This window comes from Schistocerca piceifrons, chromosome 8 (assembly GCF_021461385.2).
Source record: "Schistocerca piceifrons isolate TAMUIC-IGC-003096 chromosome 8, iqSchPice1.1, whole genome shotgun sequence".
Classification (NCBI taxonomy): domain Eukaryota; kingdom Metazoa; phylum Arthropoda; class Insecta; order Orthoptera; family Acrididae; genus Schistocerca; species Schistocerca piceifrons.
The window spans coordinates 56,772,576-56,788,112 of record NC_060145.1 but is presented as its reverse complement, the minus strand read 5'-3'; the positions used below and the strand labels follow the sequence as shown (position 1 = coordinate 56,788,112).

At 42.7% G+C, this 15,537-nt stretch overlaps 1 protein-coding gene across 2 annotated transcripts in view; it reads right to left on the bottom strand.

The window, feature by feature from the left end:
* Positions 1–4,777: 4,777 nt before the first annotated feature.
* The window catches only part of LOC124711336 (fatty acyl-CoA reductase wat-like), a 273,938-nt gene continuing 263,178 nt past the window's right edge, over positions 4,778–15,537 (bottom strand). For both annotated transcript variants that reach the window (XM_047241370.1, XM_047241371.1), the window contains exons 9-10: positions 14,265–14,522; positions 4,778–6,625 (exon numbers count right to left, since the gene is read on the bottom strand). In XM_047241370.1, coding sequence (XP_047097326.1) covers positions 6,526–6,625; positions 14,265–14,522 — 358 coding nt within the window. In that variant the 3' untranslated portion in view covers positions 4,778–6,525. The remainder of the gene's footprint in view (positions 6,626–14,264; positions 14,523–15,537) is intronic.

The window sequence follows — 15,537 nt, the reverse complement described above, 5'->3', positions numbered from 1 at the left end:
CGGACTCCCTTGTGGCCAGGAGCGACTGAACATGGCTGATACAGACAAGGTTGGCCTAACATATTCGATTAAGTGTAATCGAAGTAGCGTACTTCTTGTGTAATAAAATTTACACGTATATAAAATAAACGCAAACACAGTTCTTGAGTAACCTGTTATCGGCGTATTTAACCGAGCATTTCATTGCAGAAGCAAATAGTAGGAATTCAACAAGGTCATGGTTGTATTACACTGGATAAGGAATAGATTTTTTCGATAGATATATAGTCAGGAGACCATCGAGGATGTAGAACATATCGTGAAACAAGAATATGTGATACATATTTACAAGAAAGGTCAGAAACTAATGTTTCTTGCATAAATCCGAAGTTAAATGGTCTTCATGGATGTGGAATAAGTCAAGAATGTCTGAAACATACACTACTGGCCATTAAAATTGCTACACCAAGAAGAAATGCAGATGATAAACAGGTGTTCATTGGACAAATATAGTATAAATGACATGTGATTACATTTACACGCAGTTTGGGTGCATACATCCTGAGAAATCAGTACCCAGAACAACCACTCCTGGCCGTAATAACGGTCTTGATACGCCTGGGCATTGAGTCAAACAGAGCTTGGATGGCGTGTACAGGTACAGCTGCCCATGCAGCTTCAACACGATACCACAGTTCATCAATAGTAGTGACTGGCGTATTGTGACGAGCCAGTTGCTCGGCCACCATTGACCAGACGTTTTCGATTGGTGAGAGATCTGGAGAATGTGCTGCCCAATGCAGCACTCAAACATTTTCTGTATCCAGAAAGGCTCGTACAGGGCCTGCAACATGCGGTCGTGCATTATCCTGCTGAAATGTAGGGTTTCGCAGGCATCGAATGAAGGGTAGAGCCACGGGTCGTAACACATCTGAAATGTAACGTCAACTGTTCAAAGTGCCGTCAATGCGAACAAGAGGTGACCGAGACGTGTAACCAATGGCACCCCATACCATCACACCGGGTGATGCGCCAGTATGGCGACGACGAATGCACGCTTCCAATGTGCGTTCACCACGATGTCGCCAAACACGGATGAGACCATCATGATGCTGTAAACAGAAGCTGGATTCCTCTGAAAAAATGACGTTTTGCGATTCGTGCACCCAGGTTCGTCGTTGAGTACACCATCGCAGGCGCTCCTGTCTGTGATGCAGCGTCAAGAGTAACCGCAGCCATCGTCTCAGAGCTGATAATCCATGCTGCTCCAAACATGGTCGAACTGTTCGTGCAGATGATTGTTGTCTTGCAAACGTCCCCATCTGTCGACTCAGGGATCGAGACGTGGCTGCACCATCCGTTACAGCCATGTGGATGAGATGCCTTTCATCTCGACTGCTAGTGATACGGGGCCGTTGGGATCCAGCATGGCGTTCCGTATTACCCTCCTGAACCCACTGATTCCGTATTCTGCTAATAGTCATTGGATCTCGACCTACGCGAGCAGCAATGTCGCGATTCGAGAGACCGCAATCGCGATAGCCTACAATCCGACCTTTATCAAAGTGGGAAACGTGATGGTACGCATTTCTCCTCCTTATACGAGGCATCACAACAACGTTTCACCAGGCAACGCCGGTCAACTGCTGTTTGTGTATGAGAAATCGGTTGGGGACTTTCCTCATGTCAGGACGTTGTAGATGTCCCCACCGGCGACAACGTTGTGTGAATACTCTGAAAAGCTAATCATTTGCATATCACAGTATCTTCTTCCTGTCGGTTAAATTTCGCGTCTGTAGTACCTCATCTTCGTGGTGTAGCAATTTTAATGGCGAGTAGTGTATTTTCATTCCAAAGATAATAACAGACATCCAATAAACATGGAAATGTACAATAAACTGGTGTGAAACACCCTGGCAGGTTAGCACTGTGCGCCAGACCAGGGTCGCGCGGTCTAGGGCGTCTTTTCACGGTTCGCGCGGTCTAAGGCTTGTTTTCACGGTTCGCGCAGCTCCCCCTGTCGGAGGTTCGAGTCCACCCTAGGGCATGGGCGTGTGTGTTGTCCTTAGCGTAGGTTACTTTAAGTTGGATTAAGTAGTGTGTAAGCTTAGGGGCCGATGACCTCAGTAGTTTGGTCCCATAAGACCTTACCACAAATTTCCAATTTGCCAGACCAGGACTCCAACTTGCAATCTGAGCTACCAAAGCATGACTAACGACTCACCCTCACAGCTTTACTTCCGCCACTACCTCATCTCCTACCTTCCAAACTGCACAAAAATTCTCCTGTGCACCTTGTGTCGCTATCACAAAAGGAAGAAAATATGCTGCAGAAACATGGCTTAGCCTTTGCCTAGTCTATCGTCTTACACATGTGGTGAGGAGGGACGGGAAGGGTGGGCGAGGGCCTGCATATTTCTGACGTTAAGGGAAACTGTTCTAAGATGTGAATGTACGCTTTGTCAGAAAGCACATACACCAGCCGAGACTTGTTCTAAATTCTGGAGGGATAACGGAAGTGAAATCATAATTAGATTTGCTGACGTCTGTGCTTGTGCATTGGTGCGGTCTCCAAGTACGTCGTATTTTTCTGTGCAGCAGATGAATGTTCACTTTCTCGGACAGGCTGATACTTGTTCACGTCTGCAGTTCGTTGGGGGTTAGATTTTGATAAGTGACACAGAAATTTTTGGTTTCTTTTAATTAGATTATGGTACGAACTCTCTTACCTTCTGGGTTTAGAAGACAGTTTTGAGTTTCAGTAGCTCACATCCACTGTCTGATTGTGGAACATACACTGTCAGCTCCGGGTGTTGAAATATGAGTTGTGATCCAGTAGCTGAAACCCACCGCCACAACAATAGCTTTTATAATGTGTTTAGGATTACAGTAGTCGCCGTATTTGGGGTAATAGTAGTCACCTTGTCAACTGACCGTCACTGTCCCAGTAGCATCCACAATGCGTTTGTGGCAGTGGTAGTCATGATGACTTTGGCAATGGCAGTCACCTTGTCAACTGGCCACCATTGCCCCAGTACTGTCCACCATGTGTTCACAACATATGGAGAAGTTTCTTACAGTTTCCTGTAGTGATGGTGGCGATTTTTTATGATTTTGCTGTACCATTGCGACGAACACGGCAGTTTGTTACACTTTTACTGTAACATATCGATGCATGGGGCATTATGTTACAATTTTTCTGTAACATGCGAAATATGGGGCAATTTGTCGCTATTTCATTTTATGCTTATCCGTAACCAAATATAAAACGGATTATTTTGTTACAGTTTTGCGGTAATGTGACCATGTATGTGTCCAAAGTTCATTTAGTCTCCACTATGAAATGCTCAAGTTAGGGTTATCAAGAGAACTTGACAATCGTTTTGTATTGCAAGGTAAAGTTAATGCACTAGCACAGAGTTGCTGTAATGTTGGGGTGACTTTGAAAAATAGTTGAAAGTGGGTAGCTAAAAGCATGACAACCCTCATTTTTCTCCTGTACGAATGTGAACTACTAATGTTCACTACCCTATTTCATCCTAGTGTTATGTAGTATCCACTGTGTGACTGTACATATAAGGTAGTGTTCAACAAGTGCACATGAAGCCGTAAATTAGATCACTAGTACCAATAAGTGAACCAGGCGTGTCTTTATAAATAATAGAGTTATATTAAAGTGTGGTAAAAAGAGCGAACTATTCTCACCGACAAGGACAGCTTACCGGAACGGCAGTGGAGTGGGCACTGTTATGAAACTTCTTAGCAGATTAAGACTGTGAGCCAGACCAGGACTCAAGCCCTGGAGTTTTACCTTTCGTGGGAAAATGCTCTACCAACAGAGGTATCCAAGCATGACTCACGATCTTCCGCCGCAGCTTTAGTTTCTTCCGTACCTCAACTCCTACCTTCCAAAATTCACCAAAGTTTCAGTCATCCCTTGCAGGATTAGGATTCTTGGAAGAAAGGATATTGGTAAGACGCGGCCTAGCCACAGAATGGCAGATTGTTTCCAAAATTAATTTCACTTAGTAGCGGAGTGTGGGCTGATCTGAAACGTTCTCGCAGATTAAAACTCTGTTCTTGATCTAAAAAGGCCATGGTTCCTTGTTCCTTTCCCGGTCAAGCACACAGTTTTAATCTGCCAGAAAATGCCAGATCAACACACACTCCACTATGCTCATGTGTGGTACGTGCAGTCTCTTCAACTGAAAGTCCTTTCAGTAACAGAAACTGTATGCTACTGATAATTTTTCTTAACTACTTTTTATTGCATTTGATCAAGCCAAATACTTTTAAAAATTCAGGCAGTAATATTATTAGTTAGTAGTACAAAATTATTGTTTTGTAATAACGTCAGTATAATGTATAATAGTAACTGTTTCCATACAGATGTAGTCCATTATTTTTATATCACTGTAGGGCAAATATGGATTAACATTAATAAACTGCAGTACTTTGTGAATAGTGATTACATTTTCTCCAGCACTTCAGCTGTGATGTGCACTTCAATATAAAACATATATTTAGTGAACTACAGGTCTCCATAAGTGGATTCATGTTGACTGTTTGCAAAGAAGAATGGCGATATGAATTACCTTTAACATGCAATATTTTTGTCTACTTGGTGCAATATTTGTATTTATTTTGTTATACAAACCACAAACTGCGAAAACGGAAAAATTGTGCTGAACATTTAACATATAAAATAATTCATTTGAAACCAATAAAGCTTGACATAGAAAACTGAAAAGAAATAATTGAAAGATGCCGTATGCTGTGAATACCCATTATCTTTTATTTCCATTGCTAATCAAAAAATAGGACTCACATATTGTTATTTAATATGTGCAAAGAGGCAGAATTCAGGAAACCAAACAGTATTCTGGACTGATAAGTATATTATAAAGTGATAAATACAGTTAAACTAAATAAGAAATTCACTTCACAGCCAGTAACAAAGATCACAAGGGTATTGTAGTTCTCAGACCAAGTAGATCAACAAGATGATATGCAGAACAGGATAAATTCAGTTTGTGGCATAATTTAATTAACTTTATTTTACAATTAAAATAAGAATTGTGTATTTAACTGTACAATTTAATTTACAGTATAGGTTGTATATAATCCTTACATTGATTTATGTCACTAATTTTGGGCAATGTACTACTTCTTTTGGGTTTCAAGATATATACACCTATTTAAATTACACACAATAGAATACAAGTTATCTTTCAAGATATAATGAAACATGGAGGACTGAAGAGAGTGGTCATCAATACAAGATATTTGTGTTCATTATAGCGATATAACACAGTACTTCAGAGATAGTCAATAGAAAAAAACATCTTCTCCAGGTACTGTGTAAGTGCACAGGATGCTGCCAACCACTGGCTAGAAAAACGTGCTTCTTGAAATGTTGCACATACTCAGTGGGTTGAACCAACTGGCAATCCAAGAGGAGTTTGATGATTGTATATTTTCCCATATACCATCAAGAAACAAAACTTTGCACAAAAAACGTTTCTTTAGAAAAAGGCATTTTGTAAAAATTTCTTGTACATTCTATAGACAACCTTGACTTATTGTACAAACTGACAGTCACACGTTGCACAAATCTTACATTTAACTCATAGTTTTAATGTAATGATATATTGGTTATATGTTACAGCTGTTTTTAATTTAACTGTCGATAATAATTTGTTTCCTTTAAAGACCAATTTTCTCCAGGGCTTTAGTGACTACCTAGAAAAAATTTCAGGCAGTAAGTTGAATAATTAGAGTTTCAGTAACTTGTTGTGAGCTATGTTCTTAATAATGCACTCTTGTAGTTGTTGTAATCTATAGAATCCAGCGTCTGTGTATGTAGGGTGTAAGTTATTTTTCTGCATTGAAATTGACTTTTCAGAGTGGGTGATATTTACTATCAACTAAGAAAAGTTAATACAGCCACGTGACTATTTTTTCTCGTCACAGTAGAAGTATGTTTTGAAAAATGAAGTGAATCACGATACAAAACGCATAGCTGCTATTCAGTGGTAAATGCATGAGAATAAATTGACAGAGTCATGACAAGAATCATGAGTGATATTACCAGAAGTGAATCTGCACCAAATTAATGAATGAAGTAAACGTATTTAATATGTCATTTATCTAGGCTCACTTGCGTTATCTATTGAGTTTTGTCAGCTCAGAATGAGTAATCATTCTGCACTAGTGTGTTTCAGTGTGGTAATGTGTGAACCTTGCCCATGCGTGCTAGTTGGCGACACACTGTAACTGAAGTCCTCTCAGCTGAGTACAGTTTTTCTTGGTGATTGACATCGTGGGACAGAATCAACAGCACAAATTCCTTCAGCAGTAGGATCGCGTTTTCCTCTCTTCCTCCACCTTCATCAACACTATTTTCGGCTACTGTTTCTTAGTGTTTGCCACAGAATATTATCACACTTTCAGTACATAGAAAAATTGAGTCTTCAGTGCTTCATTCCATGTAATGTTCCCGAAAACTTTTAGTGCAGAAGTCTATGTAGCTCGAGCTGCCCTTTGTCAGCGGATGACGGAAATGATGCTATTACCTGCTCTCCACGCGATGCTAGCCAGTAACAGGAATATCAGTGTGTTTACTGCTCTGTGTAACCACAGCAACCTAAGAACAAAAACAAAATTTTCTCTGAGAAATAACAACATTAATTATTCAGTCATAGATCCAAATGTAAATTAAGAATTACGTTACAGAAACAGTTGGAAAGGCTATTTTGGCGACATTAAACTTGATAGAACCACATTTCATGGAACCAGCAGATGGAAGAATAAAAATAGCTCCCAAGAAAATAGTTCAAGTTTGTACAGCTACAGACCCATAGCACTCTGTCGTACAAATGATAAAACCCCATGTTCAGATGCGTTCAGTTTGTAAAAATGTCTACTATACAGAAGTAAGTCGTATTTTGTACTTTAAAAATTAATGTTAGCAAATTTTGAACATGACAATTACTTATGGCAGTGTATCACAATCTATGCGTTAGGTGAGAACTTTAAACGTTTTGAATTTGGAGTAGTATCGTTGCATATTGTACTAAATGACATCGTAATGTCGTTTCAAGGGCAGATCGTTCTGTATTATCGCGAAATAAGGGAGAGAGTGCCACGAATATGATACACGAACTGGGGTGGCATTCATTAAAACAAAGGCTTTTTTCCCTGCGGCAGAATCTTCTCATGAAATTTAATCACCAACTTTCTCCTCAGAGTGTGAAAACATTTTGTTGGCGCCCACCTATATGGGCGAAAATGATCATCAAAATAAAATAAGAGAAACCAAAATTCCCGTGCTAGGATTTAAGTGTTGTTTTTCCCGCGCGCTATTCGAGAGTGGAACGGTAGAGAAGTAGCTTAAAGCTGGTTCGATGAACCCTGTGCCAGGCACTTAACTGCGAATTTCAGAGTAATCATGTAAATGTATATGTAGATGTAGAGATAGTAAATGGTTACGGTACTACCACGTTGCTTATAAACAGAGCGAGCTGTTAAGGACATGCTTTCGGGTGCCCTGTCGACTTGTCTTCGTTTTATTCACAATACTAGCTGACAAACTCGGCCTGACCCGTGTATGCATTTTGCCACTTCTCTATTAGAAACGAAAACAGAACAAAAGTGAATTTTCTTTGTAACGTAATATCGAATAACTTTCATTTCCGTGTTTTCGCGAAAAAACCTTTGAAAATAGGAAACAGTTTCTGTATGCGGGGAGCAACTGCCTCAAGTGTCTCCAATGCTAATTTGTAAGCGTCTCTACGGCAACACCTCATCATAGCTCTATAGTCAGCTATGTTCTCGCCTATAGCCGTTTGCGCTTCGCATTGAAAGCTGGCGAATGTTTTACCAGGTTCAGGAGTTTCCATAAGTTGACTTGACTGTAGGGGTGTCTTAATGTTAAAGAATAAATGTACTAAAATTTCATGCATGATGCGGCATTTTTTCACGCATTTCAGTGTCTGTGACCTCATATCTATTGAACTATGTGTCGTACGATGATATATTTATGTACGTATATTCAGCGGAATACGCAGATACTGGCTGCGAAACACGTTGCGAATAGAGTTGATAGCACAGATGTAGTAAATTTAATCGTTATGTGTGGTGCAACATATCTCCTGACTATGAGTCAGCAGTTGATGGCTAAAGTGTCACAGTTACGAAGAACACAGGCCAACGATGGAAAAACTTTCTTGCTGAAATCCAAATATGATGCTTAAAAACTGTATCACCCACCATTTCTTCACATTTAACAGTTAAATTTATTAAATTAAGCGATTTTTAAAGAATTTAACAGCTTTTATATAGTTAAAATGATTTAAAAAGGAGGTGTAATGAATGTAGATGACGTTGGAAGCACTGCTGTAAAACATTTGCTGGCAAAAAAGGTCGATTCTATTTTTGTGTTAACAGATGGTGTTTTGTTTACTGTCAACCTAACCTCACTTTCCCATTTCCTGTGCATATTCTCAGTACAATGTCTAATCGTGGTTGTAAAAACTCTGCTGACATTTTTTGCTATATTTGTGGTGAATTTGTGATTAAAAAACACCAAAGAAACATTACAGACTTTGTGAAAAAGGTTTATCTACCATACTTTGGATCTAAACTTCGTGATTAAGATAAATCTTGAGCGCCACATAAGGTAAGAGCTGAGAAAATGGTCCAAAAAGGAGAAAAAAAGCCTTTAGATTTGCTGTTCCTATGATATGGAGCGAGCCAAGAAACCATTCCGATGATTTCTCCTTTTGCACTGTTGATTTTACTGGTCATAATTCGAAAAACAATACGGTAATAAGCTACCCTAACCTTCCCTCCGCCATCTGACCAGTAGGGCGTGGTGTAGATTTGCCGGTTCCTGTACCACCAGATGGTTTAAATTCGATTCCAACAGAAGTATTTTCTGATGTGAAATCTGATTTAGAAGAACCAGATGATGAAGAATTCGATTGTAATGGAGAAAGTCTAGAGTCAAAACTGTATACTCAGATCGAGCTTAACGATTTGGTTAGGGATCTGGGCTTAACAAAAGAAAAAGCTGAATTGCTTGGCACTAGATTAAAAGAAAAGAACTTATGGGCAGTTGAAACGAGCATATACATATATAGAAAGACGGGGAGCAGCAATTTTCCAAGTTTTTTCAACAAGAAGGTGATTTAGTATACTGCTCGGACATTCCCTGTCTGATGAATGAGTTTGGTATTAAAAACAAAAAGGAAGACTGGAGGCTGTTTATTGATTCATCCAAAATTAGTGATGGAAAAATGCTACCAAGGCCGCTGGAACACCAACATGATGGAGGACTAGTGTTGGTCACTTCACCAAGAAGTTCAGCAAGTGACTCATCGTACAAAAAGCTACACAAGAAGCTTCAAAGATAAAAGAGAAAGAAAACACAAACCAATTCCAGCTGACAAGTGAAACCTCTATTAACACATATCATTGTTTTAAATGGCTCACTGTAAATACAAACCATGCTTATGTTGCAACAAAACGTTTCATTAATTTCTCCGCTTACCGTATAGCATAGGTTTTTTCACTACTGTATATAATAAAAAGCCTCTCAGCCTCTTCAGCCACAGCCTACGTATATTTATAAGATAATTGAAACACGTAGGAAGGAAGACAACAAATGGTGTTTTTTTGAAAACACGTGATCGGCAATATTTACGATTCCTACATGAAATGGCTAACAATAAATAGATTTTTTTTAATGTTACAGTCGTGGAAAATATCGATGATTTTCAAAACTTCGTTGATGATTTTATATTACAGTTAAAATATACAGTAGTTACTGGTGATAATGTGAATAATGCTATACATGAAAATAATACACGAAAATGATGATGATCATGACGAAGGTGGAATGATGAGTATATGACTATGGGGACTTCCAGAACCGCAGGGAGCAACTAAAAGTGAGCAAGGGGGAGGTAGAAAATGGAAGGAAGGCGTAAGGTGGAGGACTGCGACTATGGATGGGAAGAGGGGTATACCTCGGGGCGGATTTCGTCGCTGGAGAGTGGGAGTCGTTGATATTCCGGCGTGATATGATAGATACGACACGTAGGCGGATGGAAGGTGGATTATGGATGTAGTGGCGAAGCAGAGTACATGCATTGGTGATTAGTGGATGGGACACTGGTGCTGCAACTGAGTTTCGAGGTTTATGTATTGGATTAGAAGGTGCTCTAGGAAGAGAGGAAGGTTTGGCAAGCGAAGGAGTTGATACAGGATGCAAGGTGAGGAATGTAGGTGGATGCAGAAGGCGAGGCGAAGCGCGTGTCTTCCCAGGATTTCAAGGTACCTATAGAACTTAGGAGGGCGGAGATCCAAGCAACGGGGAGATATAGGAAGATGGGGTGGAAGAGGAATTTATAGGTGAGTATATTGATAGAAAGATGTAGACCTGTTATTAATTTTAGTCAGTTTCGAGCTTTGTGCTACATGGTAAGGAGGTGTTGCATTCCATGTTAGTTTTCTGTTGAGGGTTAGTTCTAAACACTTTCTGGCGTTGTTCAGAGGGACGGGTTGGTTCTTGATGGAGAGACGGAGATATCCACGACGGAAACAAAACGTGATGCGGCCAAAGATAGTAGCTTGGCTATTCTGTGGATTTACTTGAAGTTGACACATGTTCCAGCTTCCAACCAGGAAATTAAACTGGCGGTGGAGGGAGGCATTGGAGAGTTGGAGGGTGTAGTGAATGGTGACGTGGGCGGTGTCGTCAGCATGTTGTAGGAAGTATGTGGGGAATGGTGGTTTGGGAATGTCTGCAGTGTAGAGGATGTAAAAGACGGGCCACAGGACAGGGCTTTGAGGCACAACTTTATAATTAATGCTATAACAGTCTGGCATCAGCGATATAGGTTTTCTGTCATAGTTTTAGATATAGAGTGACAATTATTGAACTATATGAAATAAAGTCATCATAACTTGTGTACGATTAGGGTTAGGACGTTAAAACTGCACGTTTGGCCACAGGGCATGAAGGGAATTAGCATGCACATGCATGGTTTGGTTTAGCGGTGAAGCCCACGTTCATTTGAATGGGTTCGTCAATAAGCAAAATTGGCATATTTGGGGGACTGAGAATCCGCATTTCGCGATCGAGAATTCTCTTCACCATCAGCGGGTGACTGCTTGGTGTACAATGTCCAGTCACGGAATAATCGGTGCGATATTCCTTAATGGCACAGTGACTACCGAACGGTATGTGAAGGTTTTGTAAGATGTGGTCTCCTGACCTTCATTCCTTACATATTCTGCCCTCACAATCATATTCCGCACATCAAGACGCCACATTGGAACCCAAACTCGATAAGATACAGTCAGTATTGTATGAATTCATGTAAACGATACGCAAATAACAAGTAAGCGCACCGTGGTTGAAATACTCGAGGCTGGCATACACGCATACATTCCAGACACGACAGTCACAGGAGCTTTTAGTTCGAGAGAGGCAGACCACATGCGGGGAGGTCGATCCCTTCAGAGGACGAGTCAACCTCGGCCACCCGTGGAGCGGACAGCGTTTGCCCGAGTGAAAGGGGAGAATGACCCCGTGTTCGGCTTAAAAACAAATTCCGCTACATTGTGTGGGAGCGCCCAGCCTACGCATTCTTTACAAACATAGCACGCAGTTTCAGAGGTTTTCACAGAGAGACAGCAAACGCCAAACGCCGATGCTACAGATTTCCAGATTGGTCGCCATAAATGAAACGTCATTCTCCCATTTTAGAAGAGCAGTGCTGATTGGCAGAAGATATTCCTGACGCCTTGAGCTGAAGGAGTAAAGGAAGAGACCGGAAGATATACCCCTTCACGTCTGGTGTGGAGAGGGGCCATTCCGAGAGCGAGAACAAAAAATGGTTCAAATGGCTCTGTGCACTATGGGACTTAACAGCTATGGTCATCAGTCCCCTATAACTTAGAACTACTTAAACCTAACTAACCTAAGGACATCACACAACACCCAGTCATCACGAGGCAGAGAAAATCCCTGACCCCGCTGGGAATCGAACCCGGGAACCTGGGCGCGGGAAGCGTGAACGCTACCGCACGACCACGAGCTGCGGACGGAGCGAGAACACGTAACGAGAGCGTGTGCGCTCGTATGTGTACTCAAAGAGCGAGAAACATGTGTATCCTCAGTACTGCACTGGGAGAGCACCTCTGTCGAGAGCGAATCGGAGTGCGAGTCTGTATTGATTCCTTGCGATTAAGTGTTGTCCACTGTGTTGGCCGCCACACTTATTGTGCGGTGTGAATGGACAGAGTTATAGTTAAACGCCTGCGAGCGAATTTTTAAGTGGCATCATGGTGGACTGGTTATCTGATCGGTGTACCATGCCAATAGTTAGACTAGGGGCGAATAGGAGTCCTTGACTTCATCAAGGCGTAGGGAGAGTTTGATTGGCAAAGGTCAATCCAGACAGAACGAGAGTTATCTTATTTGTCAGCAGCGAGCGGCGCAGACAGCAGTCATCGCAGCTTACGGTATTGTACGCTACAGGTCTTGCGAGCCCCATATTTCCTCCACAACAGTACACTTCACTGCATTTCACACGCAACAGCCTCGACCATACCTAGCAACATTCTAACGGATAATTATTCAAGTTGAGTAGGCGTGGCTCTCATCCATTCTGCCAAGTCAATAACAATCTTAAACTTTGTATAGAAATTTCATTAGCGAATCCTATCCTTGAGAGGTTACTTCACATTCCGAAAAGAGCCAGGATATAACTTGTTCAATTCATAACTAAAAGTGCCATTGTGATTTCTCTGAATTTTTGCAAAAAAAAAAAAAAATGTTAGTTTCATGTTTTTCTTACACTAACTAGCACTACTCCAGTACCCAAGTATCCCACTATTTACGTAAGGCATTTTGTGAATTTTTGTGTCATTTCCTTACAGTGGACGACTCCAGAAGATATTTATTGCTGAAAGTTTTTCAGGCAGTTCTCTTTAAAACTTTAGGAGCATCTGTCTAACTTCTGTAGTAGTGTGGGGGTGGAAATTGCATCTTGCTGGAGCCACAGGGTAAAGGGTACATCTCAGATTAATCCGTTGCGCAGAATGACAGAGTGGTACCCACACGCTCACAGTTTCGGAGGATGATTTCGTCCCCATTACCCAAAGTGACCCTGATTTTGACGATATGTGGTTCATGCAAGACGGGAATCAACCCCAACGAAGCAGGATAGTGTTTGATATCCTGGAGGAGGATTCTGGGGCCCGCATTCCGGCTCTGGGGTAGCCAGAGGCCACTGGCATGGGGCTCCATTGGCCGCCATATTCTCCGAATCTGAACACATACGATTCCTTTTTGTGGGACTATATTAAAGGCAAGGTGTACAGCAATAATCCCAAAACATTTGATGAGCTGAAAACAGCCATTCAGAAGGTCATCGACAGGATCGATGTTCCGACACTCAGCGGGTCATGCAGAATTTCGATATTCGTCTACGCCACATCGTCGCCAATCATGGCAGGCATATCTAACAAGTTATAGCCTAAATACGAATATCTGTAGTGACGAAACTTCCTGTCGGATTAAAACTGTGTGCCGGACCTAGACTCGAACTCGGGACCTTTCCCTTTCGCGGGTAAGCACTCTACCAACTGAGCTACCCAAGTACGAGTTGGTAGAGCACTTGCCCGCGAAAGGTAAAGGTCCCGAGTTCGAGTCTCGGTGCGGCACACAGCTTTAATCTGCCAGGAAGTTTCGTATCAGCGCACACTCCGCTGCAGAGTGAAAATCTCATTCTAGTACCTGTAGTGACGTTTACATGTTGAATAAAGTTTCAGCCCGCCGATGTTTGTAACTAACTTATGTTTTTTTCATATAGTTCAATAATTGTCACCCTGTAACGTTACTGGGAAGAGTGGTCGGTCAGTAAAGTAGTATTAGTAAAAAACATTCTCCATCGCAAAGCCATTTATTAAAATATGACTGGTTTCGGCCATCTTCAGGTAATGCATCATCAGGCTGGCGATGATGACGTTTGGAACAGTTGTGCTGAGCCCAGGCACAAAAACGAGAATGTTTGCTACTGGTGTGTTCCAAGGGGTGATTATCGTCAGCTGGATGGTGCATTTTCTGAAGATGGCCTACTACTAAAGGCCGAAACCGGTCATACTTTAATAAATGCCTTTTCTACAAGTTTTAGTGTAATTTTGCACATCAGATCGAGGACCGTTCCTGAGGATGGGAACAGTGAAACACTCGAACTGTAACGCGAGCTGACCTCCTCCAGCGCCTCCTGGCGGCGGGCACCGTGTCCATCTCGTCCTTGAGCAGCAGGCGGCGCGCGCCGCGCACGTAGTGGTAAAAGTACTCGTCCCAGTCGAAGCCGCGCATGTCGAAGGGCAGCAGCTTGCGGTCCTCGCTCGACAGGCGCGCCCACAGCGCCTTCGTCTGCGAGTTGTCGAAGTCCCAGTGGTGCGTCGCGAACGGCGCGCACACGTCGATGAAGCGGTGAATCTTGCGGTAGCCTCGCATCAGCCTGTTGTCGGGGAAAAACACAGGGGCTATGTACACTACTGTCCATAAAAATTGCTACACCAAGAAGAAATGCAGATGATAAACGGGTATTCATTGGACAAATATACACTCCTGGAAATTGAAATAAGAACATCGTGAATTCATTGTCCCAGGAAGGGGAAACTTTATTGACACATTCCTGGGGTCAGATACATCAAATGATCACACTGACAGAACCACAGGCACATAGACACAGGCAACAGAGCATGCACAATGTCGGCACTAGTACAGTGTATATCCACCTTTCGCAGCAATGCAGGCTGCTATTCTCCCATGGAGACGATCGTAGAGATGCTGGATGTAGTCCTGTGGAACGGCTTGCCATGCCATTTCCACCTCGCGCCTCAGTTGGACCAGCGTTCGTGCTGGACGTGCAGACCGCGTGAGACGACGCTTCATCCAGTCCCAAACATGCTCAATGGGGGACAGATCTGGAGATCTTGCTGGCCAGGGTAGTTGACTTACACCTTCTAGAGCACGTTGGGTGGCACGGGATACATGCGGACGTGCACTGTCCTGTTGGAACAGCAAGTTCCCTTGCCGGTCTAGGAATGGTAGAACGATGGGTTCGATGACGGTTTGGATGTACCGTGCACTATTCAGTGTCCCCTCGACGATCACCAGTGGTGTACGGCCAGTGTAGGAGATCGCTCCCCACACCATGATGCCGGGTGTTGGCCCTGTGTGCCTCGGTCGTATGCAGTCCTGATTGTGGCGCTCACCTGCACGGCGCCAAACACGCATACGACCATCATTGGCACCAAGGCAGAAGCGACTCTCATCGCTGAAGACGACACGTCTCCATTCGTCCCTCCATTCACGCCTGTCGCGACACCACTGGAGGCGGGCTGCACGATGTTGGGGCGTGAGCGGAAGACGGCCTAACGGTGTGCGGGACCGTAGCCCAGCTTCATGGAGACGGTTGCGAATGGTCCTCGCCGATACCCCAGGAGCAACAGTGTCCCTAATTTGCTGGG